We start from the raw sequence: 27,160 nt of genomic DNA on the forward strand, positions 1-27,160 counted from the left end.
GTTGAGCCATCTGAACTCTCCATAGGTTAAAGCCTGGTACACAACTTCAATTTTGATTGGCCAGTTACTGACCAATGTTACCACCTCCATGTAGTATGAGTTTTTACCACACAGCACTAAGTTTTTTGAAAATGTCAGTGAAATATTGTGAAAAAGCAGAAATGTTAATAGCATTTCCTCTCTTCCAGCTCTTCCGCCTCCCGTCCTGCCTCCGTTTTGTCCTCTCTTTGCCAGTCTCATTAACATTCTACAATCAGATGTTATGCTGTCTATTATGGGGACTATTCTTCAGTGGGCGGTCGAGCCTAATGGGCACTCCTGGTCTGAAGCCATGCTGCAAAGGGTAAGCGGATCATACATTTGGTTGTTCGCACAGCTTAGTTTCACTACAGATTTTGAGAAGATCCGAGCTACATGCCTAAGTCTGCCTAATCTATAGTTGTATTTTGCTTTAAAAAAATGGAATTCTCTTCTGAAGCTCAGCTAGCTAGAGTACATACCTTTACTTTGTCTTTGTGACGTTCCATTCCTCAAATGTTCCAACTTCCTGTCTGTAGACTTGCTGCAGGGTTACAGACAGGAAGAAAGTGTGGATGTTTGAGGGATAGGACTCTACAGAGAAGTAAAGGTATGTAGAGAATCATGTTTCAGGGGAGAACATACAAATACGTTATATACTGGAGTATAAACTTATTCAAATATAAACAAAGGTTACTTTTTTTTTTTTTTTACTGTGAAAACAGGTAAAACCTGTTTTCTTGATTATTAAAGGGAACCTAAACTGATGCAGATAAAGAGTTGAATTTACTTGGGGCTTCTACCGGCCCCCTTCAGTCGCCCTGTGCCCACCCCAGTACTCAACGATCCTCCAGTCAACCGCCGCTTCTGAATTTCAATTGTGCCAGTCGGCCACTGCGGGATACACACCACAAAAGAAACGGGTGTCTTCTTAAAGCGGAATGAAACCCACCATTTCTTCTTTGCTCTAAAAAATTATTTAAAGCATATTATGTACAACCAGCATTTTTTACTTGACCAGCATTCAAAGGGTCACACACAGGACTTGAAAGTTCAGTGCAGAGAAGTCTGGCTGCATCTGAAGTGGAGATAATGTTATCTTGTGTTTACTTAATTGTATCAAGTGAGGAATGTGACACATTCTCTGACTGTGCAGAAGCTCCTGGACACAGAGAGACACTCAAAGCGTTTCTGCCTTCAATACATAATGAATAAAACCAGTTATGAATAAAATGCAAAGTGAGCTCTCAAAGCAAAAAAAGGTACATTTGGGAACTTGTAATTTCTAAATGAATAACCATACTTATGCATAAAAATTATGGTAAGCGTATGGCATATAAAAAGTAGGAAAACATGTTTTTATTGAATGTTAAGTCAGGGTTTTATACCACTTTAAACAAACTTCAGCTTTTTTGAAAAAATGCTTGGCTGCCACATAAAATCCCTTAAAGAGACTCTGTAACATTAAAAAGATCCCCTGGGGGGTACTCACCTCAGGTGGGGGAAGCCTCCGGATCCTAATGAGGCTTCCCACGCCGTCCTCTGTCCCACGGGGGTCTCGCCGCAGCCTTCCGAACAGCCGGCGACTGTGCCGACTGTCAGTTCAATATTTACCTTTGCTGGCTCCAGCGGGGGCGCTGTGGCGGCTTTCCGTTCCGAACTACACGGAAATACCCGATCTCAGTCGGGTCCGCTCTACTGCGCAGGCGCCGGAAACTTGCGCCTGCGCAGTAGAGCAGACCCAACGGCGATCGGGTATTTCCGTGTAGTTCGGAGCCGACAGCCGTCAGAGCGCCTGCGCAGGAGCCAGGAAGGTAAATATTGACGTCACCGCTGCACGGACTCCACGGAGGGCTGCAGCGAGACCCCTGACGGATGGAGGACGGCGTGGGAAGCCTCATTAGGATCCGGAGGCTTCCCCCACCCGAGGTGAGTACCCCCCAGGGGATCTTTTCATGTTACAGATCCTCTTTAATCCCCCCCTTAAAAGTAAACACCGCCGTGTCTAGGTGAAAATCGGCTGATTTGCCACACACTCCGTGTCACTCATTAACATATCATTCAAAACACACCAGTATAGAACAGACTCTGGAGCTCCTGTAAAGTTCAGATGTTGTTTCACAAACTCAACGAGATCCACTGTTTTTTCATATAGTGTGAAGGACAGCAATGGTACACTAGTTATCAATTCCACTATGTGACGTAGGCTCAGTGCAGATGCACATCTACAGTACATTTCCATGCATGCAAGGACAACTTCAACCTACGCAGGTCTCAACAGTATAGTGGGAGCTCACAGTCCCATTATCCACCTATCTGCCGGACACTTCATGCCCATCAAAGATGTAACTTATGCACGCAGTAACAGGATCATGAGTGCCTTTTCCGACTGCGCAGCAGGCTAGTTACGTCACCATAAAGTGCTTGATGAATAAACAGTCTATAGACACTTTACACGCATTTGCCCTCATGGGCTCTCACCACCACGGGCTTCTGCTCTTTGAAGGCTGTGCACACGCACACTGCTGCCCCGCTCGGTCCCTTAGTTTCCTGTTAGGATTTGCTTGTACTCTTCTAGCACACTCCTACTACTGCTGTCAGCTGGCAGTCAGTCGGCCACTGCACCTGAGTGGCCATCCTCATTCGCTTGACCGTTGCCGGGAGCATCCTGCGCAGTATGATTTTCTTGAACTGTGCTTGCGTATGACAACAGTGGCCGCGACGGGCTCAGTGGGCAGAATTGAAACTGAGCCACAGCGGGGGGCCGGAGGATCAGTTTGTCAGGACACAGGGTGACTGCAGGGGGCGGGTAGAAGCCCCTGGGAAGTTACCTTTTTTTTTTTTTTTCTGCATCAGTTTTTGTTCCCTTTTAACAAAGGGAACTTTTTTCCAGCCATCATAGTTCTTCTAATTAGATGTCACCCACAGCAGGTAGAGGAGCAGTCTCCTGTCATAATAGTGTGCCACAGGTAGGCTGATCGGCATTTCAATATAGGTAATATATAGTGAATGCTTTTGAAAAGAGAAAAGGAAGCTTTAGGAATCTCCTGTTAAAGTGGACCTAAACTCTTGCACAGGACAGAGGGAAAACATAGAGGAATGCACCCTGTATGTATTTAGAGAGTTTAGCCTATCTAATCCCCCCCTCATATGTGACTAATCATTTGATCTCTGTGTCGGCTCAGGAATCTCCTCTGCCACAGCAGAGCCCTTACTTGAAAGCACGGGATGTTAATATGTCTGCTTCCATGAAAGCAGGAAGTACACGCTGCAGCTTTATTGCAGGATATGTATCAGCTGTAACAAAAAAAATTTTGTGGTTTTTTTGTTTTTGCGTTTAGGTCCACTTCAAGAGATTTACTAGTACAAAATGTAGATCAGTGAGAGTCTCAGAGCCGTCAGATTAACACTGTAAATTACAGCGACATAGGGAAAAAAGTGGTTTGAAATATTGCATTATTTTTTTATGGTTTTTGCAAAAAAAAAATAGCATTGTTGATATATATACAAGGGTGTAAAATACCATTTTCCCTGATTGGAGGCATTTTGATTCATTAACAGGGGATGGTTTGCCTCGGGGAACACTCGTTCCCCTTCTGCAATCGATTCCCTGTAATAGTGGCAGGGTACGAGCGGCCTGCACGCGTTTATGCATGCGCAACACCACTGCACAAATATATTCGTCCAGATTGCCTCTGAGCGATACCTTCTGAACAATTATATTCGCCCAGTTAGGCATAACTGGTTAAAAAAAAGACATTACAGGTGCACACTTCAAGTTGCGTTTTCTTTTAACCATTTCTTTGTTGCTTTGTAATGGGAAGGTTCTGCATCTGATCGGAATGGCAATACAAGAAGAGCACCAGCATCTGCAACATGTCAGTGAAGATAACGTCCTCACCTTCACCTTCTCTGAGAAGATCTCAAGTAAGCCACGGGAGATGATAGATGTATGCTTCTTATATGGCACCTTCCTGGGAATTCTGGATGGTGTCTTCATATCGCGTAGCGTCCAGGAACTGCTTTGATAGTATTATTTAAGCCTTGTGTGCATGCTAGATTGATCTCGGCAAAGGAAACCGTTTGCAACCATTTGGCACCCTCTTGATCTGAGACTAGCGCAGAGGTCAGGAACCGGTTTGGCTGAGAGCCATAAACCCCACATTTTAAAATGTAATTCCGTTAGAGCCATACAATATGTTTCAAACTGGGACAGTAGGGCTCACGTCTCTGTTGCCATGGTGATATGTATACAGTTGATCCACCGGAGAGCGGAAGTATCAGACACGTCTTCAACTTCTCTTGGGTTTCAGCAACATCAGCAATTTCCCCAACAGGAGAAATACCAACTAACAGCTTGTACAATTAGCTAGATGACTTGGGGGTTGATTCACTTTGTAGGATGAGATCCCCACACTTTGGCCCAATAGGCTGCCTGTCAAGTGACAGGCAGCCTATTGGTTCAATCAAAGTGCAGGGATCTCATCCTACAAAGTCACTGGACCTGACAGGATCCAGAGTGGGACAATTGGAGCGGCCGTTAGTTTTGGGGTAGCGGTAGTAAGTTAGTGGTGCACAATACAGCAGTTGCGCGCCAACTTAATACACTCAGACCAGTTACTGTTGAAATTTGATTTTTTTATGGTGACAATCCCGCTTTAATGTAATCTATCCGCTTTTATCTTAAAGGAATAAGAGATTCATAACCCCTTCTGATAAGTGTATTTTCCTGATTTCAGGGCCTGGCGAAGGGTCCAGCACGTCCCCCAGTATACTGGCCTTATTGGAGACCCTGCAGAATGCCGCCCATCTGGAGGTGCACAAGGACATGATCCGCTGGATCCTGAAGGTAACGGCTCACAGACGATTTGTGGTGTTTGGCTGATCTGCAATGCAGAGCCTCATGTGTAACATGGAGAGGAAGTACTAATGCACGCCTGTCTTGTTGCAGATGTTCAGCACTATTAAGAAGATCAGGGAGAGCTCATCCACCACCCCAATGGTGGAGACCGAGGGGACCGTCTTAGAGGAGGTAGGCTCCTGTCTGTGTACTGGAGATATGTGTACAAATGCATGATAAATAAATAAATGAGATTTCCCCCATGAGGAGTTGGCTAGTCCAAAACCTGACAGATCTGTCAGATTTTCACTACCTATTATAGGTGACAGCAACATATGAACAATAATAATAATAATAAAAGTGAAATATAAAAGAGAAATATAAACGTACTGTATATGTACGGTATGTGTTTTACATTCTACATTTTTTTGCGATGGTTGCCCTTTAACCTCTTTAGCGGTAACCCCAAGTCAGGCTCGGGACGGAAATCTGCAGCTCAGAGCGGTAACCCCGAGCTGGATCCATGGGAGGTGTGTAATGTGCATGGCTGCTACAGATCTATGTAGCGGTATGATTTTTAGGGTCTGAAAGCGTGTGAAAAAACTTCACCGCTTTAGATAATAAAATCTGTAAATAATCCTTCCCATGCCTGCACAGCTGATCATGTGACTCTCCTCAGTGACAGCTGTCAGCCATACGGTAGAATCTGCTGTTCCATTTGCTTTACCTTGATGCCTTGTGCTTTGCAGAGCGCCCGTGACAAGGACAAGGCTGAGCGGAAGAGGAAAGCGGAGATCGCCCGGCTGCGGAAGGAGAAGATCATGGCTCAGATGTCTGAAATGCAGCGACATTTTATTGACAAGAACAAGAAGCTTTTCCAGCAGTCGCTGGATGAACTCAGTGTGTCGGCCTCCACGTCCCACGATCACAGGTGAGGCCAGCAGCCTCTGACGGTGAAACCTGCTAGTTGCGTGTCTGTGAACGGAAATAACAATCCTGGCTCGTGCCTACAGACGCCTTATGTAGGAGAAGCGGCTCCCCTCCTCAAATGTCCCCCTACCTATTGGGGAGGGGAACCTTAATACTGGCGTGGGGGCACATCCAGCTCCCTGTACTGGGGAGGAAAGACATCTGATATCTAGATTAATGGAAAAATCTGGCTACCTTGTCAGAGGAGGAGGGATGTCTACCTAATATGGGGGCGTGGCCTGAGAAGAGGGGTGGAGTTTAGAACATGAGAGCGCCTGTGCCTACAGGCTCCTGAGCTGTAAATCCGGCTACCCGGATAGCTTGTGCTGAATGCAGGAGCGTGGCATTGAGCCCCCCACCCCATGGAGATCTGTCAGGTGGGCCCCCCTAACACACCTAGTATTAAAGGGAAGGTTCAGGGAGGGTGGGGAAAAAATAAAAATCAATTTCCACTTACCTGGGGCTTCCTCCAGCCCGTGGCAGGCAGGAGGTGCCCTCGCCGCCGCTCCGCAGGCTCCCGGTGGCCGACCCGACCTGGCCAGGCCGGCTGCCAGGTCGGGCTCTTCTGCGCTCCAAGTCCTTGTACTTCTGCGTCCCACTGCATGCGCAGTACAGCCCGGCGGACGTCCGATGACGTCAGAGCGCCGGCGTGGGACGCAGAAGTACAAGAACTTGGAGCGCAGAAGAGCCCGACCTGGCAGCCGGCCTGGCCAGGTCGGGTCGGCCACCGGAGACCACCGGGAGCCTGCAGAGCGGCGGCGAGGGCACCTCCTGCCTGCCACGGGCTGGAGGAAGCCCCAGGTAAGTGGAAATTGATTTTTATTTTTTCTCCACCCTCCCTGAACCTTCCCTTTAAGCTCCATCATGGGGTTGAGGGGTTCGCTTCTGTGTTAATGCAGCAGCAGTGCCTTAACGTTACCGGCTTCTGGGGACGGAACAGTTCCTCCGCACTCCTTCACTGTACGAGCGCCGTACAGCACCATGTGACTTCCCCGCATGTCAGGGGCGGGGGATGCATCATGGTGTAAGCATATGTGTGGTCCCACTGCTGCTCCACCCTGTGTAAAGGAGCAGGCCCAGGCCCCTTCCCATGTGGGCGGGTGTCACGAGGGCTATTGTCGCATCCCTGGCTAAATTACAAAATATCTGTAATTCCCCCCCCCCCCCCCCCCGAGACCTCTCCCAGACCTCATGTCCATCACTCTTTAGGGGAAAATGTCACTGTCCGGGTTGGACCCGCGTACGGGCCTTAATACCCAGATTATCTTGATCTGGTTGAAGGGTCATTTCCATGCTGTTCACTCCTTCTTTGTTTCCCCAGCAGCCATTAATCTCCTATTGGGTTCTTCCCCAGAGCTGCTCTCATTCACACAGATGATTGTTTGTTTGTTTTTTGTTATTGCTCTACCAAAAAAGACCTTTAAATGCTTTAAAACATCATTCTTGTACAAGAGAATGACTGGAAAACCAGTTTTGCTTTTAAGGTGGAAATCCAGTGTAATTTATAATGAATTACTATTGCAGCAATTTTATTTACTCACCCGCTACACCATGTTAGGTGAAGGCCCCGCCCCATTCCCGGAAAAATGCCATGGAAATTTTTTTTATGGAGGCTGGATTACTTACTTCCTCTACAACCCAGCCTCCAGCTCTTTAGACCACCCTCATGGAAAAATCATGCAAGATTCCTCCTTGAGGAGAGAGCTAAAGAGAGCTACCATAATCAAAACCTATGTATTTTATTTGCCCATTTGTCCCGGTAATTACACCATTTAAATTATGTCCCTATCACAATGTATGGCGCCAATATTTTATTTGGAAATAAAGGTGCATTTTTTTACAGTTTTGCGTCACTATTTACAAGCTTATAATTTTAAAAAAATGCTCGTAATATACCCTCTTCATATGCATAATAAAAAAGTTCAGACCCTTAGGTAACTATATTTTTGTTTTTTTTAATTGTAATTTTTTTTCATTAAAAATTTTATTTGGGTAATTTTTTGGTGTGGAAGGTAAACGGTTATTTTTTAAATGTAATGTGTGTTTATTTTATAAAAACATTTATGTAGATGTAGTTTTACTATTTGGCCACAAGATGGCCACAGTGAATTTTTTTTTTTTTTTTTAAGTCCTGAAAGCTGCCAGGAAGTATGAGGAGGACTGGAAACTTGTTTTTTTTCCTCGGAAAGACTGCAGCTTCTGAAAAGAAGCCGTTGGTCTTTCTACTGGAGACGTAGATCAATGAATGGGAACATAGCATTCATTGATCTCCGGGCTAACGGGCTGCACGGAAGCGCACAGCAGCAGCCGCCTGGACGTGACAATCACGTCCAAGCGGCATAAATGGTTAAAGGAAGCACCCGAGCTCCTAAAAAAAATATTCAAAAAGAGCTTTACTTCCTCCAGCCCCTGGCTGCCGCTATGTCCCTCGCCGCAGCGCCGGGAGTCCCATCATCTCCGTTTCAGATGCAGACATCGCCAGGTCAGCATCCTCTGCGCCTGCGGGAGCCCCGCAGGTGACTGCGCTCACGTGGTCTGGAGCGTTCTGTAGAAGTATTGCTACGTCAGAGCGTCCGTGAGCGACTCTCACGCAGGCGCAGTGGATGCCGACCTGCTGAGGTCGGCATCTGAAATGGAGGAGATCACAGGACCCCTGGGATGGAGAAGCCCCAGGTAAGTAGATCTCATTATTTATTTATTTTTATTGTTTTTAGGAGCTCAGATGCTTCCTTTTAAGTCAGCAAATTTGGCTTCCCACATTTTTCCCATCCAGAACTGCTGGTATATGGTGAGCCTATAGCTTATGGATTTTACAGGCTGTCTTCTTGTGGGGTTGATGTTGCTCTGCAAAATATTATTTATAGGTTATTAGAGGCTCACCATACACCAGTAGTTCTGGATATATGCAGCCTGGCTTTCAGATGCATAAAGAGATGATTTGCATGTTCAGGAGTGAGGCATCCTGGGAAACCACAGTTACTCACTCACAGCTGAATTTAACGCAGATACCTTTTGTCTTAAAGAAATCTTTTGTTAAAAAAAACAATCAGAAACTTGCCGGATCCTAATGAGGCTTCCCCCATCTTCCTTGGTCAGCCCGATCCAGCTCTGGGACCTCCAACCAAATGTCAACAATATCATGAATTGCCGATGCGTGCGGGTGCAGTAGCAGCTTTCCACTTGGGCTCCAGTGGAAATAGCTGAGCTCGAACGGATCCATGCCTGCACAGCAGAGCAGCCCTGACCAACTCTGCTATTTCCACCAGAGCCTGAGGGAAAGCCTCTACTGAGCCTGTGCATTTTTGTCAGCGGACTTTCAGGGCTGGAACCCACAGGAGCGCTTTTGGCAGCGTTTTGGCAGCACTGCGATACGCTAGCACTTTGCCAATGTTAATGGATGGGGAAACTTCCACAGGAGCGTTTGCGTTTCCCAGAAACGCAAACGCAGGACGTGCAGCATTTTGGGAGCGTTAGCGCTTCAATGTAAAGTATTGAAACGCTAGCGGAAACGCTCAGCAAAACCTTAACTGAGCGGTTTTGCTAGCGTTTTGCGGTTCAGCACACTGTAACAAAATGAAAAATAATACACAGGACCAATTAGGATAAAAACGCAAAACACTACGCAACCACTGAGCAAAAAAAATACAATGTTGCAAAATGCGACCGAAAACGCGCTTGAATCCGCTCAGACAAAACGCTAGCGGTAGCGTTTCGCGTTTGCTGATTTCAGTGGGTTCCAGGCCTTAGGGTGTCCCAGCCTTCGATTGCGTCTGCTGGGGACAAAGGAAGCCTCTTTAGAATCCGGAGGCTTCCCCCTAACGAGGTAAGTATCCCCTGGGGCACTTTTTCCCTTCAGGTACACTTTAAGAAGGCAAAATTGCATTTGGCATTGCTTTTTAATGGTGCTTTTTAGTCTTTATTCCTTGAGGAGAGAGGAAGTCTTGCGAGATTCTTGCGCCGCAGAGCCGGGGGGCGGGTTCATTATAACCTATAGAGTAAGTGTCCCGGGCGCTAAATTTTTTACACTGGCTTTCCGCTTTAAGTTGTGCGTTTTCAGACACTGCACTTGTCTTGTCTCCATTGGCTGTGAGAGTTATGACCTGTGAATGATATTGATGTGACTCTTCCGTACACAGCGGTCCTGCCGTACTGGACACCAAGCTGGTGGCACTGGGCCTTCACCAGACCCGCTACACGGAGCAGAACCAGCTGGTGACCTGCATCCTGTGCCAGGAGGAGCAGGCCTGCACGGTGGACAACAAAGCCATGGTCCTCGCCGCCTTCATCCAGAGATCCACCGTCTTCTCCAAGAACAGAGCCAAGATCATTCAGGACCCGGGTGAGGAACCGCATGCCGATGTCAATACACGGCTACATTTACAAAGCCTAACTGCAAGGACCCTTCTTCCAAGTGTGTTCATTAGAGATCTCCAGTGTTGACATAAAACAGCGGTCAACAACAGATGAGGGGGAATTAGACAGGCTAAACTCTCTAAATACATACAGGGTGCATTTCTCTGTTTTACTTCTGTCCTGTACAAGTTTAGGTCCACTTAAAGGGTCTATTTCCACTAGTTCTGCATCAGTTTTTCTGCATTCAGATCTCTGGCTTTGGCTATGTAGTAGTCAGCTGTTGCTATATTGGGTAAAAAGATGGAGGACAGTCATAGTAAGGATTCTTTTACACTATATCGGTTGCTGTCAGTTGTAACTGAAAGGACAACTGGTGTGCAGTCCAGTGTCCATGTTTCCCTATGGTGTCTTTCACACTATACAATAAAAAACTGAAGCTTTTTTACAATGCACTGCTATGCAAAAAAAAAAAAAAAAAGCAACACATTAAGTGTAAAAGGCCCTAAGTTCTGTAGGTAATGGAACCAAACAGAGGCACCAGGAAGAATAAAATACACTAAAAATAGTTTGCAAGTGGGAGGTAGCAATGGACTTACTTCCCCTCTGCAGACACAAATTGCATAATTCAGGGAGATTTTATCGTATAATCCACAATACTGTGAGATGCGTTTCGCAGGTATTTCACCTGCTTCTGCAGGGAATTAACAGGCGTAGCAAGGAGGGTTAAAAACATAACCTAAAGGTTTCATTTCAAAAATAAAATGCAATGTTTCTAATACTTAGATTGTAGATCTTTCGAATAGTAATACATGAGGGTTGTTTACTATTCTAAAGAGCTGCGCTCTAAATATTCTGGACTTCAGTTTGCTTTGGGAAATGTTGACTTGTTTGTGCCTGCAATAACTTTTTGTAAACTTTTCTTTTTGTACAGAAAACTATGATCCTTTGATCATGCATCCTGATCTGGCCTGTGGGACTCACACAGGAAGCTGTGGACACATCATGCACGCCCACTGCTGGCAGAGGTGATTACTACACTCCTTATTAAAGGGGGGGGAGGGGGTTGTAACATCCAAAATAAAATAAAAATGTCTAAAAAATAGTTAGTGCCCCAAATATATATGTAAACACCCCCCCCCCCCCCCTCCTAAAATATGTCCCTATATGTCCCCTATTTTTGTTGTTGTTGTTTACCTGGTCTGTGTGCCTTTGCTGTCACGCTAACAGAACTATGGGAAGTATCAGTATTTCCCCAGTTCTCAGAAAGGTCAAGTATTTCTGGCATGTGTTGTAAAAATAAATTAAATCCATGTAGGCTCCACCTTCCAGCTTAAAGGATACCCGAAGTGACATGAGATAGACCTGGGTATGTACAGTGCCAAGCACACAAATAACTAGGCTGTGTTCCTTTTTTTCTTTGTCTGAAAGAGTTAAATATCAAGTATGTAAGTGGCTGACTCAGTCCTGACTCAGGCAGGAAGTAACTACAACGTGACCCTCAATGATAAGAAATTACAACTAAAAAACACTTTCCTAGCAGAAAATGGCTTCTGAAAACAGGAAAGAGATAACAGTGGTCAATAGTTCATAGATTTTAGCTCTGGCATACTTCAATGCATGTGTCATTGAGCAAAAACAAGAAACCAGTAAAAACTTAAAAAGTAGATTTAAACATAAAATTGTGGAATATCTTAAAAAGGCATTTTTAGGAGAAGGAAGATACATACAATTCTTTATTTCATTAGTTTATTTTCGCCTTAGGTGCCCTTTAAAGGCTACATCAGTCCATCTGCCACCAGATCAACCACTGGATAGACCCCTCTCTGATCTAATCTGATCAGAGAAGGATCTATTGCCTGCCCACACACTGCACAGCAATTTCCAATAGATTCCAGCATGAAATCTATTGAAAATCATATTGCTCCCGGCACCCAAGTGTATATGTGTGTGTCCCCGACACTGACTCACATAGCTGCTGACAGCTGCTCATATGAACCAGCCCCTGAGTAGGAGGTCCAGTTTAGTTTAGTTTTTATTGCACTTTTGGAGGCTAACCGCTGCATTTTTACAGTTAGTCTTATCAGTGGCTGATGGTAATATTAGACAACAGTGGTGCTGCCAGTCTTTCGGAAACCATTCGGTGGGAAAGCAGATACACTTTGAAAAGTGAAAATCCTACAGTTAGTTTTGTAATCCTCCAAAATTATCCTCCATCTGCTTTAGATCGGGGGTAAGAGTAGACCTGTGGCAAACATCCTTATAGAAGTCCATGTTTCTGTGATGCAGATATTTCGAGGCTGTACAGACAAAGGAGCAGCGCAGACAGCAGCGACTGCGGGTTCACACCAGCTATGATGTGGAGAATGGCGAGTTCCTGTGCCCGCTATGCGAATGCCTCAGTAACACGGTCATCCCAATGCTTCCCCCGCCCAGAAGCTCCTACCACAGGTGAGATATTTTACTGATTGGTGTGCAAGTGTAGAACGCAAAGTGGGCGCCGGCTCACATTCTGCTTTTTATCCATAGCTCTATTTCAACCCATCAGCATCTTCAATAGAGTTATCTCGTTAGAGATAAGTACACTGCTTTTGACCTCTGTCGGCAGAAATCATTGTGCTGTAAATTCTTGGAATACTTTGATCACTCTCTCTAGCAGAAAAAAATATAGAAACTGAAAGCCGAAGTCCTCTGTTATTGTTTCACACTGCCCCTAGTGACAAGTGACCATAAATACAGTGTTGGCCGCACAGTCGATCGCGCATGTTGGAAAATGTCGGGCTGAGGTTGGTTGGTAAGGTGCGCGGCGGTACAGTGGCCGAATTGCGAACGAGCGACGAGGTGAAACCCCCGCCGCTGCCGACGTAATGTATAAATGTGTGTAGTGCATTTATACATTACCTGTCCGGTGTCAGCCTCCACGCGGTTTCCGTCCATCTCGCCGGGTTCCGCATTCCCCCCAGTGGCGCTGTGTCTGATGTCACGAAGGCGCGTAGCGGCTGACGTCAGACGCTATACTCCGCTAGCGTGTATGTGGCTGTTACCCGGCGAGTTGGACGGACACTGTGCGGAAGCTGCTACAAGACAGGTAATGTATAAATGCGCTACACTACATACATTTTATACATTTTGGGGGCATCGGCGGGGCTGACGCAGCGGCTCAGCCGATTCCCTGATGATTTCATGCTGAAATCGAACGGGAATTGGCCTGTAGTATATGGGCAGATTCGACCAAGAGACAAATTTTATCTCTAATCAGATTCGATTAGAGATAAATTTGTCTCTTGGTCGAATCTGCCCATATTCGTTCTAATGTATGGGCACCTTTACACTAACACTACACTGCACTAAACTACACTACAATTAGCTGAACTACACTTCACTGCCCTTAACTACACTACACTGCAGTACACTTTCATACTAAATCTGCTCCTGCCATCGCGATCCTCTCCCCCTGCTCCAGGTCCTGCAGCCTCCGCGATCCTCTCCCCCTGCTCCAGGTCCTGCAGCCTCCGCGATCCTCTCCCCCTGCTCCAGGTCCTGCAGCCTCCGCGATCCTCTCCCCCTGCTCCAGGTCCTGCAGCCTCCGCGATCCTCTCCCCCTGCTCCAGGTCCTGCAGCCTCCGCGATCCTCTCCCCCTGCTCCAGGTCCTGCAGCCTCCTCCTGCAGTACGCTCCTCTTCTGTTGCAGCAATAGGCAGGGACACTGACCGCCTACCACTGTGCAGAACCACCGGGTCCTCCATGCCGCTGCCTCCATACATGCTAATCCTATCAGCGCACATACACCAGCGGTCACACATGACATCATGCGTGACCTCTCGCGCACATGCCCTTCTAGGATCAGCTTGATCCAGAGGAGACCAGTACAGGTGATGAAAGGGTTTCCAGTTTTTGAAGAACCTTATAGTTCCCTTTATCGTATGCATAGAGTCCTCTAGATGCTTGCTCCAGATTCATGATGAAAGGCTACGTCCGAGGGAAAAAAAAAAACAAGATCTACTTACCTGGGGCTTCCTCCAGCCCCTGGCAGCCGATCTGTCCCTCCGATGTCTGCGAGTCCCCTCCGTTTCATGCATCTGCGTGATTGTGCGCTCGCGCAGCACGCTCCAGGACACGTGAGTGATGCGTTCATGCAGGCGCAGTAGATGCTGACCTGGCGAGGTCGGCATCTGCAACGGAGGGGATCCGCAGGCGCCGAAGCTGCAGCGAGGGACAGATTGGCTGCCGGGGGATGGAGGAAGCCTTTTTTTTTTTCCCCTCAGATGTATCCTTTAAATGAAACCGGTCCTCTTGTAGATTGCTTTCCTAGCTGCTGTAAAGTCAAAGTGAGCGTGCTCAGAAATCTTGGGAATGGTATTATTGCCCTCCCCAGCAGGGCTTTGATAAATAAGTACAGACGTGGATCTTTAGAAGTGACTTTAGTAAACCGCGCCCCCTTCAAAGTAAACCCGGGGTGAACGTTCTATGGAGGCTGCCATATTTTTCCTTTTTATTGTTTAGTATTTATATAGTGCCGACCTCTTCTGCGACGCTGTACAGAGTATATATCGTCACTTAAAGAGAATCTGTATTGTTAAAATCGCACAAAAGTAAACATACCAGTGCGTTAGGGGACATCTCCTATTACCCACTGTCACAATTTCGCCGCTCCTCGTCGCATTAAAAGTGGTTAAAAACCGTTTTAAAAAGTTTGTTTATAAACAAACAAAATGGCCACCAAAACAGGAAGTAGGTTGATGTACAGTATGTCCACACATAGAAAATACATCCATACACAAGCAGGCTGTATACAGTCTTTTTTTTGAATCTCAAGAGATCATTTGTGTGTTTCTTTCCCTCTGCAGCTATCTTCCACTGAAGTGTCAGGCTGTTTCTTCCTGCAGAGTGCAGACAGCTCTGCCTGTATGTAATTCCGCAGTATGTGAAAGCCCAGCCAGCTCAGAGGAGGATTTATCCAGCTTGTAAAAGATAAGAGAGCAGAGAGAAGCTGCACTAATCTAAATAACACACAGGCAGTGTGCAGAGAGGGGCCTGGAGGGGGGAGATGCATCACAGAACCACAACACTGAAGAACTTGGCAGCCTTCCAGACACAGGCTGACAAGTCTGACAGGAGAGAGATAAGTTGATTTATTACAGAGATAGTGATAGTAGAAAGTGCTGCAGTAAGCCAGAACACATTAGAATAGCTTTTGGAACTTGTAGGATGGAAGAAAACCGGATGAAATTTTTGTTACGGAGTCTCTTTAAAGAGGAACTCCAGTGAAAATGTAATTAAAAAAAAGTGCTTCACTTTTACAATAATTAGGTATAAATGATTTAGTCAGTGTTTGCCCATTGTAAAATCTTTTAGGACCCTTTTTCACTAGACCGATTGCTGAATCGCAAAATCGCAAATCCCTAGTGATTTTTAAATCGCTAGGGTTGTTACTTTATCATAGAAATCATGAGAAGTATTTTCCACTACAGTGATTCGATTTGGAAATTGCAAATCGCAATCGCTTTCTGGAGCGATTTTTACAATAATGCAATGCAAATGAAAATCGCAATCGCATAACAATATTAATGAAAAATCGCAATCGCTGGCGTTTGTGATTTGCGATTGCTAGTGGAAAAGGGCCCTTAAATCCCTGATTTACATTCTGACATTTATTACATGGTGACATTTTTACTGTTGGCAGGTGATGTAGCTGCTGCATGCTTTTTTGGCAGTTGGAAACAGCTGTAAACAGCTATTTCCCACAATGCAGCAAGGTTCACAGACAGGAAACTGCCAGGAGTACCATGGTCCTCAGTTTCTTGTGGGAGGGGTTTCACCACAATATCAGTCATACAGCGCCCCCTGATGGTCTGTTTGTGAAAAGAAATACATTTCTTATGTAAAAGGGGGTATCAGCTACTGATTGGGATACAGTTCAATTCTTGGTCAGTTTCTCTTTAACCCTTAATGAACCCTGGCACCTAAAAAAAAAAAGTTTCACTTTCCCGGGGCTTCCCCAAGCCCCCTGCAGCCGTCCTGTGTCCTCCAGTCCCCACTGCGCGTTAGTTTCGTTTTCGGCCTTCGTTATTCTTCTCTGCCTTGCCTCCGTCAAGCACTGTCCCTCACAATCTAAACCCTACCATAGTCGTATGTCTGTGTTTATCGTGTAGTATATATAGTTTGTATATTTTTAATCAATACTAGATGCCTGGCAGCCCTGCTGATCCTCTGCCTCTAATACTATTAGCCATAGCCCCTGAACAAGCATGCAGCAGATCAGGTGTTTTAGACTTTAAAGTCAGATCTGACAAGACTAGCTGCATGCTTGTTTCTGGTGTTATTCAGACACTACTGCTGATAAATAGACCAGCAGGGCTGCCAGGCAACTGGTATTGATTAAAAAGAAATAAATATGGCAGCCTCCGTATCCCTCTCGCTTTGAGTTCACTTTAAAGAGAAGAGAAAGTCACAAAATGTCATTGGAATGGGAACTGCGGTATTTAGTAATTTATACCTAAACTTTCTTCAAAAGTTATTAGTAACAAACATACTGATTAGCATTGAAACTTTTTATCTTTAGTCAGTGTTTTTAGACTGATGCCTGCGAATAAGTCTGAAGATAGAGAAACAAAATGATCTGTCGTGATGGATCCATTTGTTGAGAGTCGTTAATACGCTATTATGTTTCTCTAGCATGTGTACTTTGCTTAAAGAGACTCTGTAACAAAATTTTCAGCCTTATTTCTTCTATCCTATAAGTTCCTTTACCTGTTCTAATGTGGTCTCTTACTGCAGCCTTTCCTAGTTGCACAGTGGCTGTATTATCTCTGTTGTCGGACTCTGCTGTGATAGGATAGAAGCTATGCACACCCTCTCCACGCGCTCTGTGTGAGTCACAGACTGAGCTCCTCTCAGCCTGTCACATGCTGGTTAGCAGCCATGTCTTTTGTTTGTAAACACTGCCTAAAACTGGCAATTACAAGCCAGGATTGCAGCAGGGAGAGGCAGAAACCGCACAGAGGGGCCCAGGAGAACATAATGAGGAGATGGGTGTGCTTTTTATTGTAAGAATTAGAGTACAGATTCTCTTAAACTTCTCAAGAGCAGAAAAAAAATTGGATTGGGCTCTGTAATTGTGTTTGATTTATGTATTTATTTATATTTCTTACAGATTAGATTTTTCAGATCAGCCCGATCTAGCAGAGTGGATCGCTGTCACTGGGCTGCAGATCAGGGTGCTGAAAGAGCTGGAAGCAGAGAAGATGAGCACAGGTGGGTGTGATGCTGTCTGTACTCCATGACTCAGCAGCGGCGATTACACAACTGCAAGGAGTTCCCGACTGAAAAGCGACTGGTTGAGCAGTTATTTCACCACACATTTTGCTTTCCAGAACTCATGGATATGAATGTAATCAGAGTTGTCAGGCCCTGAGTTGCTGATAAAGATGATGTGCAGAAGCAGGGCGTGATCCTAGCAAATCATTGTACAGTAATGCTAGGTACACACGATACAATTTTCTGACAGATTTACTGTCAAATCGATTATTTCCATCATGCCGCACTGATTTCCGATCAATTTTTCAAACTTTTTTTCACAGAAGTGATCAGAAATCAATCGGCATGATGGAAATATTCGATCTGACAGTAAATATGTCAGAAAATTGCATTGTCTGTACCTAGCATGATGTAGATAAAACCCCAACATTTTATCTGCCTATATGTCCTGACAACCACATTAACGTTATGTCACTATTACAATATACGGCGACAATAATTGGAAATAAAGGTGTAACTGTGTTTTTTGTTTTCTGACTGTACCCTATAAATAATTACAAGCCTTTATGTGCACAAATAAAAGCAATATACCCCCACGACATGCACAGTGTAAAAAAAAAAAAAAAAACTAAGTCCTTTATGCTGTGTACACATGATGCATTTTTTTCAGCCGATTTTCTATCCGATCGATTTCCGATTCGATTTTCTTTTCTTTTCTATTTCCATCCACTTCTATGAGAAATCGATCAGAAAAACGATCGAAAAGAATTTGTATGATGTGTACCTAGCATAAGGTAACTATTTATGTATTATTATTATTTTTAACTCCGTCACTTTAACAAGTGCTTTATTTTGGTAACTATGTGGGAGGTTGGAGGGTAAGGGGGCAGAAGAAGTAAAAAAAAAAAAAAAAAAAAAAAGGTATTTTTTGTAATGTATTTTTATTTAAATTTTGCTTTTATGGCAGTGCCCACTTTATTCTATGTTAACAGGAAGTGTGTATTTTTTTTTATTTTTTTTTTACTAAAATATTTACTTTCATTTTAATGATTTGAAGTCTTGAAGATTCTGATTGTCATGATCATTTATACACAGGACCTTTTATTTTGGTTAGGGAACACCGTACACCAATCACTGCTAATTAAGTCCTGCCGTGAACGAGCGGTGGTAGCGTGCGCGCATTCGCTGCTGATTGACAGGATGTCCATGCACATCCTATTTGAGGGAGCGTGGCACAAACTGGGAGGGTATACACGTCCAGTTTGTGTCAACTGGTTAATTGAGATTTGTTTAAATTTAAGCTGCTGTATTTTAAGGACACTTAAAGAGGAACTCCAGTGAAAATAATGTAATAAAAAAAGTGCCTAATTTTTACAATATTTATGTATAAATGATTTAGTCAGTGTTTGTTTGTTTCCTCTCCCTGATTTACATTCTGACATTTATCACATGGTGACATTTTTACTGCTGGCAGGTGATGTCACTGGAAGTAGCTGCTGCTTGCTTTTTTTGGCAGTTGGAAACCACTGTAAACAGATACTTCCCACAATGCAACGAGGTTCACAGACAGGAAACTGCCAGGACCATGGTCCTCACAGTTTCCTGTGGGAGGGGTTTCACCACAATATCAGCCATACAGAGCCCCCTGATGATCTGTTTGAGAAAAGGAATAGATTTCTCATGGGAAAGGGGGTATCAGCTACTGATTGGGATAAAGTTCAATTCTTGGTCACGGTTTCTCTTTAAGTAGGACTTTGTTTTATGTATTTCATTTGCTTTCACAGATGAATCTGATACTCCCAGGGAAGTGAATATTCCTGAAGGGTTCCGGCCTTCCTTCCAGCCCAAGTATGTTCCGGTGTTTTCTGTTATATTTTGCCTTCACTCCTTTCATCGTTCACAGATGTAACTTCCCTCCATGCTTGCTGTGTACTCTCCAGGAACCCGTACTCCGATAGCATTAAAGAGATGCTGACGACGTTCGGGACCGCGACGTACAAGGTGGGGCTTAACGTCCATCCCAACGAGCAGGACGCGCGGGTGCCGATCATGTGCTGGGGCAGCTGTGCTTACACCATACAGACTATCGGTAAGGCGGGTCCCCTCTGGCTGCAGGTGGTATATACAGTCTGATGAGCAAAGCTTCACATTGGGATTTATGTTTGCAGAGCGGATACTGACAGATGAAGAACGGCCGCTGTTTGGGAACTTGCCATGTCGACAGGTCAGTTTCTTGTAGCCCAGCAGTAAATATGTAGCACCATTAGCACCGCAGTGTCAGCTGCTCAAGTTTAAACATGTTGCTGGTCAACCAACTGCATTTGAAAAAGCGTTAAGGTGGCCATACACCTATAGATCTTATCATTGTTATTTAGTATTTGTACATCGCTGCAGGAGATGTCAGCGCTATATAGAGTATATTGTCTTGTCACTTAACTGTCCCTCAGAGGGGCTCATAATCTAATCCCTACCATAGTCATATGTATGTATATGTATGTATCATAGAGTTGGGGATTTTTAGGGGAAAGCCAATTAACTTATCTGTGTGTTTTTGGGACGTTGGAGGAAACGGGAGTTCCTGGAGGAAACTCCCACAGACACGTGGATAACATACAAACTCCATGCAGATACTGCCCTGGCTGGTATACGAACCGGGGACCCAGCGCTGCAAGGCGAGAGAGCGAAGCACTACGCCACCGCGCTGCCCCATGATCGACCATCTGATAGATCTCTCCTTGACTGAATTGGATTAGCGAGGCGTCTATTGCCTAACCACACACTAACTGATTTTCAATACATTTCCTTATGAAATACTGTATTTTTTGGACTAGAAGGCTCACTTTTCCTCCCCCAAAAGTGAGGGAAAAAAGTCACTGCGTCTTATAGTCCAAATGCAGGGAGCTCCTGACTTCTGAACACTTGCCAATACGGACCTCCAACCCGCCGCAATGTCGGGGACTCCCTGTACTGTGCGCATGCAATGGAGGACACAGGGGACACAAAGGGGCATAGGAGAGGACAGAGGGAGACACGAGATACAAGGGGGCATAATCCACAAGATGCCCTTTCACCATGGATGCCCCAGGTTTAGTGTATATTTTTTCCCTGTTTTTTGTCCTCTAAACCTAGGTGCACTTTATGGTCAGGAGTGTCTTATAGTCTGAAAAATACGGGTATATTGGAAACCGTCCTAGCGCTGTGGCCTGGCAGAAAGTAAATCGGGGAGAGGAAAGATCTTACAATGGGCAAACACTGACTACATAATCTATAAGGGCCCTTTTCCATTTTGCCGATCGCTAGTGCACCGTGATTTACATGTTAAATTATGATGCACTTTTCCAGTAGCGCGTTTCGATCTTCCGCGAAACGCAATCGTCTGGCTGCACGATTATTGGTGCAATCGCGTTTCACTCCCGACGGCTCACGTCACAATCGCTGCAAGTGGAAAAAGCTTTTGAAAAGCAGCCTAAATTAATATTGTAAACAATAAGCAATTTTATTCATTGTTCTTTTTCACTACAGGTCCTCTTTAAAGTGGAAATCAAAGTCTGGAATAAAATTCAATCCCCCCATGCATGTATTATATCAAATTTATTCCAAAAACTTTTATAGTGAAAAAATACTTCTCTGATTAAAGTCACGGAAGATCTTGTAAAAAATAAAAACTTTCTGTTTTGTTCTCACTCTTATCAATGTAACTGATATGCTTCTGAGTAAAGTGAAACACAGTCTATTAACCTTTTTAAGTGACTAGCCAGTAATTGTATGCTTATAGAAGTTGTGATGGTGTGGCTAACCTATTGGCGGTATACTTTGACTATAGAACCACTCGTATTGATACCACAGCAGCGAGATTGAATAAAAGCTCCTTAAAATCCATTTAAACCATTATGCCCCGTATTTTCGATACCAGAACACTCAAAGCATTTAGTAAGCAAGGGACATTGGTATTGAGTGATTTCCTGCGGTAACTAATATAACTAAGGCAATATGGCACTTTCATTTCTTAACATTTGCATTGTCTTATTTTCCCCTTTTAGGATGACTGTTTAAAGTCACTAACCAGGTTTTCTGCAGCGCACTGGACCGTGTGTTGTTTGTCTGCTGTACAGAGACATTTCTCACGCCTTTACCAGTGTAAGATTTGTTTGGTTTTGTTTAGCATTAAAATAAGTTTACCTTTTTACCTTTAATCATGTTCTTAAGTAATTTCTCTGCTCAAAGAAAATTGGTGCTTTAATAGTACTGGAGATATGTACACCCACCAGTTAAGGTGCGTACACACGCACTACGGAAGCCAACGACTGGTCCGTCAGACCCTCCTGCTGGGCGGACTTTCAGCCGACAGTAGTGTGTGTGTGTGTGTGTGTGTACGCACTGTCGGCAGACTGATAAGGCTGTTCCTGAACGATCCGCTGAGCGGGAGGGTCTGACGGGCCCGTCGTTGGCTTCCGTAGTGTGTGTGTACGCACCTTTACCCATCACCCAGAACAATGTCTGTGACCATTTGGGGGTGAAGGTTCAGGAATGATTGATATACACACTGCTGGGTTATCTGTAGAGATGGTCAATGCGACTGTATGCAAATTCCATGAGACGCTTACTTAATTTGCTCAATTCCAGGCTGAAATATGGTTTGCATTACATTTGCATGCAAGCCGGAATTCTTTGCATGGCATTGACCATCTGTAGCTATGTGTTGTGGAGAATGAAGGGTTAACGGCACGTGCCCCACTTGTAAGAGCTACAATAACTATCACCCGGTATTATCCAGCTCTGCAGATCAATTAAGGTGAACCTCGCAGCGTCGGGTGACGCCTGTGTTCAAGTTAAAGTGGCAATACAAGGTTAGATTTCCACACAATGTGGCTGACAGATCAATCCTCTCTGATCTGAAACTGATCAGAGAGAGATCAAATACACCCCCCCCCCCCCACACACACACACACACACCATGAGTGTGGTTGAAAATCTACGGAACTGCAGCATTTCACTGTTTCATACAGCCCATAGCATTGCATAAGGGCTGCTGATCAACTGCCGCTGCTTCCGATCAACCGAAATTTACTGTCCGATCGTAATTTTAAAGGTTTTTTTGCCATGGATCAAACAAAATCACGATTGATGCTGCTTTTTATGTCACAAATAACTGGGAGATTCGATCAGGGTAAACGAATCTGCTGGTAAAAATCAATGCATGTATGGTCAGCTGTAGATTGTCACCTGAGATGATCATGACTGGAAGGGGGAGGGGGGCCGTTTCACCCCAGGAAGACGAGACCAGCAAGTGGAGGAGGAGGGAAGATAGACGGGGGGGGGGAGGGCTTCATACTGGGGAGAGGAGGGTTTTCTTTTCTCCCGACAGGTTCATTTTATTTTAACACCCAGAGTTCTGCCTTAAAGTGTACGGAGACATGTGACATTACATAAACGTATGTGTACAGTGCAAAACATATTAATAATTAATAACCAGGCTGTTTTATTTGGTTTTTTTTTTTTTATTTATTTTTTCTGCCTGAAATGGTTAATTTTCAGGCATGCAAGTGACAGCTTTTGTCTTGTCGGTACTTTGCTGGGAATATAGTAAACCTCACTGATAAGCAGATTACAGCCATAAAAGTTTTCCTGGCAGAATGCAACTTCTGAGGGCAGGAGAGAGATAGAAAAAGGTCAATAGTTTCATGTATTTTAACTCTGGGACACTGAATAGACTGTCGCTGATCAGAGACAATAGAACATTCAATCTGCTTTGTAAACGTTTAAATATAAATTGAAACCATGGGATATTAAAAGAGTCATTTTTAGGAGTGTGAGGATCAATACAATTGTTTCAGTTTATTTTCACTTTAACACATGATTTGATTGGTATAAGTAGGAAATGATTTGTTACAGTAAGGATTCATTGGCACTTCTGCAGCGTCCCTGTATTAATTTTTTCTCTTTTACCCGCAGCAATTGTTCGGCAGGAAGACAGTGAGGAGTCCCCGTGTATACTTGACATTGACATGTTCCATTTAATGGTGAGTGTGTGATCTGTCACTGACAGACTGTGATGTGGAGCGTCAGGCATAAATAAGCTCTGCACAGATAGGTTCCCTCTTTAGTTTATGGGAACTTCATATAAAACTGAGACTGGGCCTCCTATTCCTGTACCTCGGGGGGGGGGGGGGGGGGACTGCATCTAAACTGAGGTATTCCTGCTCAGTGGGTGGGGTTACTTGCCTCCCTGTCCAATCAGTGGCCTGAATGAGCTCTGCTCTGCTCTGCCTAAGTCTTCTAGGGATTTAAACAAAGCCCCCAGCTTGGCCACCACCAATAAATTAGGCCACAGCTGCTGAGCTGGGAGCGGCCTGAGGCTACACAGTGGGAGTGGCCACAGGGCTCCAGAAACATTTTGAACAATAAGCTGCCATGGTGGTTTTGCCGATGGGGGGCAAAGTTTTAATACAATACCAGTTAATGGTAGAGCAAGGCAAGGGTCCCAGTGCTGAAACAGCGAGGCTAAGGAGGCTGGAGGACACCCCTGGACTATAGGGGGAGCACGAGCTTAATGTTGCTGAGGATGTATGAATTGATGCAGTAGGTATTTTCCCTTTTTTCACCTTTTCAATGATAAAATTGACTTTTAGTGCATAATGAATCTAACATGATGTCCTATTAAATGCATATTAAGAATTGCAACTGAACGTACAGGTGAACTCGAAAAATTAGAATATTTTGAAAAAATCCATTTTATTTCAGTAACTCAACTTAAAGTGGATCCGAGATGAACTTTTAGGGCGCGTTTCCACTTGAGCGGAAACCGCCACGAATCTGCAGAGTTTCCCCGCGGGCGAATAGTGCGGGGAAACTCTGCCATAGGGTGCAATGGTAACACCGGCCGAATCGCTACCGCTAGCGATTCGGCCGGCTTTTCCATCCGAATCGGCGCGGGAGGCTGCGGATCCCATAGCCGTGCATGGCACGGCTGATGGTATTCGTCTGCTTTCCCCGCCGACCCGGAAGAGCCGGCTCGCGTCTCGCAGACGCGCGCCGCTCAAGTGGAATCACGCCCTAACTCATTGCATAATTGTTCCTTTCCTATTGTTTATAGGGCATTCCTCAAGCCAAATACTTTTTTGTTTTTGTTTTAATACTCTAATTCCCTATAAACTAAACAAGCCACGCCCACAGGTTTTCAGAGAGCCAAGGCATTTTCAGACAGTAGCAAGGGCTCATGGGAGCTCAGTCTGGGCAGGAGGAGGGGGAGGTATTATTAGCCAGAGATTGCAGAGGGGAGGAGGGGGGGATTAGGGTTTTTTCTTACAGGCTGAGTGCTCAAGATGCAGATAAGCTTGCCTGTGTTTAATGCTTACAAACATGGCTGCTGTCATGCATCACCTGAAGAAATAATCATATTCTATTGAAGCTATTTGCAGCTAGATTTGCTGTGTAAACTATCTAAACTTTAGATAAGATATATAGACAAGTTACTTGTTCTAGTTAGTTTTTCATCTCGGATCCGCTTTAAACAGTGAAGCTAATACATGAAATAGACTCATTACATGCAAGGAGAGATATTTCAAGCCTTTGGTATAATGTTGATTATGGCGTACGGCTTATGAGAACCCCAAAATTAAAATCTCAGTCCATTAGAATATTGTGAAAATGTTCAATATTCTCGGCTCAAAGCGTCACTCTAATCAGCTAATTCATCCAAAACACCTGCAAAGGGTTCCAATTTCATATATTATATTAGTTTCACCTTTTAAGGTGAATTACTGAAATAAATGGACTTTTGCAAAATATTCTAATTTTTTGAGTTTCACCTGTACAGTCTAACATGTCTTAACTACTGATGTGTAGAGGTGTCTTTCTTTTACATATATGGTTAACTGTAGAAGGAATGGTAAACGCAGACAGAGGCGCCAAGAGTAAAATTGACTAAAAACGTTAAAACGAGAGGAGGCAGAGGTGGACTTACCTCCTCCAAGCAGACACACAAAAATTGTTGTATTTATTCAAAATAAAATAAAATGTATTCGTATACTCCAGAAAAGTGTGAAAAAACACTTGCACTTTTCGGGAGTATACAAATACATTTTTTGTTGTTTTTAATATATACAACAATTTTTGTGTATCTGCTTGGAGGAGGTAAGTCCACCTCTGCCTCCTCCTTGTTTTAACGTTTTTAGTCAGTTTTACTCTTTTGGCTCCTCTGTCTGCGTTTACCATTTCTGAGTCCACCCTTGGTGGCAGGGTAATGCACCTTACTTCCTAGCTACAGAGAGCGATTTCTTAATCATGAGTGGGGACAGGTCTAATCTCCCCACCTGCTTTGATAGTGGTTACCTGGGCGGTAACCCTTGTTTGTGAGTATATCTGTATACTTACCGGTACCTCTACAGGGGATGGACAAAATAATAGAAACACCTTGAAATTCAACAAATTATATTAAAATGGTGTAGGTACACATTTTTTCCACTGCTCGAGGGACCAATTCTGGTGGATTCTACACCACTCTAAATGCTTTGAAACAATAGTCTTTTAGAGCAGAGGTTTTCTAATTGCAGTTCTTCCATGGAATCCAGATTTGTGCAGCTCCCGACGAACAGTTTTTGTGGAAACTGGGTTCTGTAGGTGTTCATTCAGCTCTGCAGTGATTTTAGGAGCTGTGGTATTGCGAGCTTTTCTAACCATTCGATTTAGAGTACGACGGTCTCTCTGACAACTTCCACTGTCGGCCACAACTGTGCTTTGCAGAGGACGTTTTTCCTTGTCTTCCAAAGGCAGTCGTTACTTTTGAGACCGTACCTCCAGGGCCGGATTTCTGCAAAGGCCACAAAGGTCACGGCCTAGGGCGGAAAAAAATCAGAAGGATAAAAGGGCGGCAGGACCTGAGAGAGATAAGAGGCTGCATGTCAAAATAAATAATTTCTCCTGCTCCAAAGAGCCCCGGCTTTGCTGCACACACAGTCAGAATTCCAGAGCTCCATGTATTTTCCTTACTTCGTGGTGTGCGATGAGACAGTGCTATCTACTGAACATACAAGCTTCAGTTTATTGCCAGGGGTAAAAAGAAACCTGGATCACAATGTAGACCATTTCTGATCCAGTAAAAGTAAACATTTTAACAGAATTATTTCCACTTTACAACTCAAGCTGGGCTAAACAATGTATTGCTGGTCAGACTCTGTTAATGACTTGAGCCATTCCTTCTCCTCTCTCTCTCCCTGGATTGTAAATCTTAAACAGGAAGATAAGGTGTTTTTTTTTCCTTAGAGAGATTTATGGCAGCCCCTTCTAAGCTAAATCTTAACCCCTTGCTGGCTCATTTTAAAGGCAGCAGTAGTCTAGTATGAGATAGACAACTTCTTTATAATTATAGTTGCAAATGTACTGTTGTATACTTTTGTATTGTTACATTCTGTTTTGTAAAAGTAATAACATACACTAAAAATTAAAAAAAATATATATTTGTACCGTGTTGGCAAACAGTAAAAAAAACACCTGTGAAAGAATCAGTACAATAAATACTATAAAATAGATGCAACAGATCTGTGATTACAGAAGAGCAGAGAGGGAGATGAACGCCGCTCTGCTACTTCATGCATGGTACACACCATGCAATTTGCCATCAGATAGATGGGCTCGAATTGATTATTTCTGACAGGTCTAATCTGATTTCTGGTCATTTTTCTAATCGACTTTGTATAAGTGATCGGAAAATCGATTCAACCCATCTAT

General features: G+C 44.3%; 1 protein-coding gene across 2 annotated transcripts in view; it reads left to right on the plus strand.

The window, feature by feature from the left end:
- The window catches only part of UBR2 (ubiquitin protein ligase E3 component n-recognin 2), a 153,317-nt gene that overhangs the window by 102,473 nt on the left and 23,684 nt on the right, over window positions 1-27,160 (plus strand). For both annotated transcript variants that reach the window (XM_068232986.1, XM_068232985.1), the window contains exons 25-38: window positions 189-343; window positions 3,843-3,945; window positions 4,758-4,867; window positions 4,970-5,050; window positions 5,608-5,789; window positions 9,964-10,166; window positions 11,112-11,205; window positions 12,467-12,628; window positions 17,331-17,431; window positions 19,219-19,282; window positions 19,375-19,523; window positions 19,603-19,658; window positions 21,475-21,571; window positions 23,387-23,454. In XM_068232986.1, coding sequence (XP_068089087.1) covers window positions 189-343; window positions 3,843-3,945; window positions 4,758-4,867; window positions 4,970-5,050; window positions 5,608-5,789; window positions 9,964-10,166; window positions 11,112-11,205; window positions 12,467-12,628; window positions 17,331-17,431; window positions 19,219-19,282; window positions 19,375-19,523; window positions 19,603-19,658; window positions 21,475-21,571; window positions 23,387-23,454 — 1,625 coding nt within the window. The remainder of the gene's footprint in view (window positions 1-188; window positions 344-3,842; window positions 3,946-4,757; window positions 4,868-4,969; window positions 5,051-5,607; window positions 5,790-9,963; window positions 10,167-11,111; window positions 11,206-12,466; window positions 12,629-17,330; window positions 17,432-19,218; window positions 19,283-19,374; window positions 19,524-19,602; window positions 19,659-21,474; window positions 21,572-23,386; window positions 23,455-27,160) is intronic.

This window comes from Hyperolius riggenbachi, chromosome 4, assembly GCF_040937935.1.
Source record: "Hyperolius riggenbachi isolate aHypRig1 chromosome 4, aHypRig1.pri, whole genome shotgun sequence".
NCBI classification, from domain to species: domain Eukaryota; kingdom Metazoa; phylum Chordata; class Amphibia; order Anura; family Hyperoliidae; genus Hyperolius; species Hyperolius riggenbachi.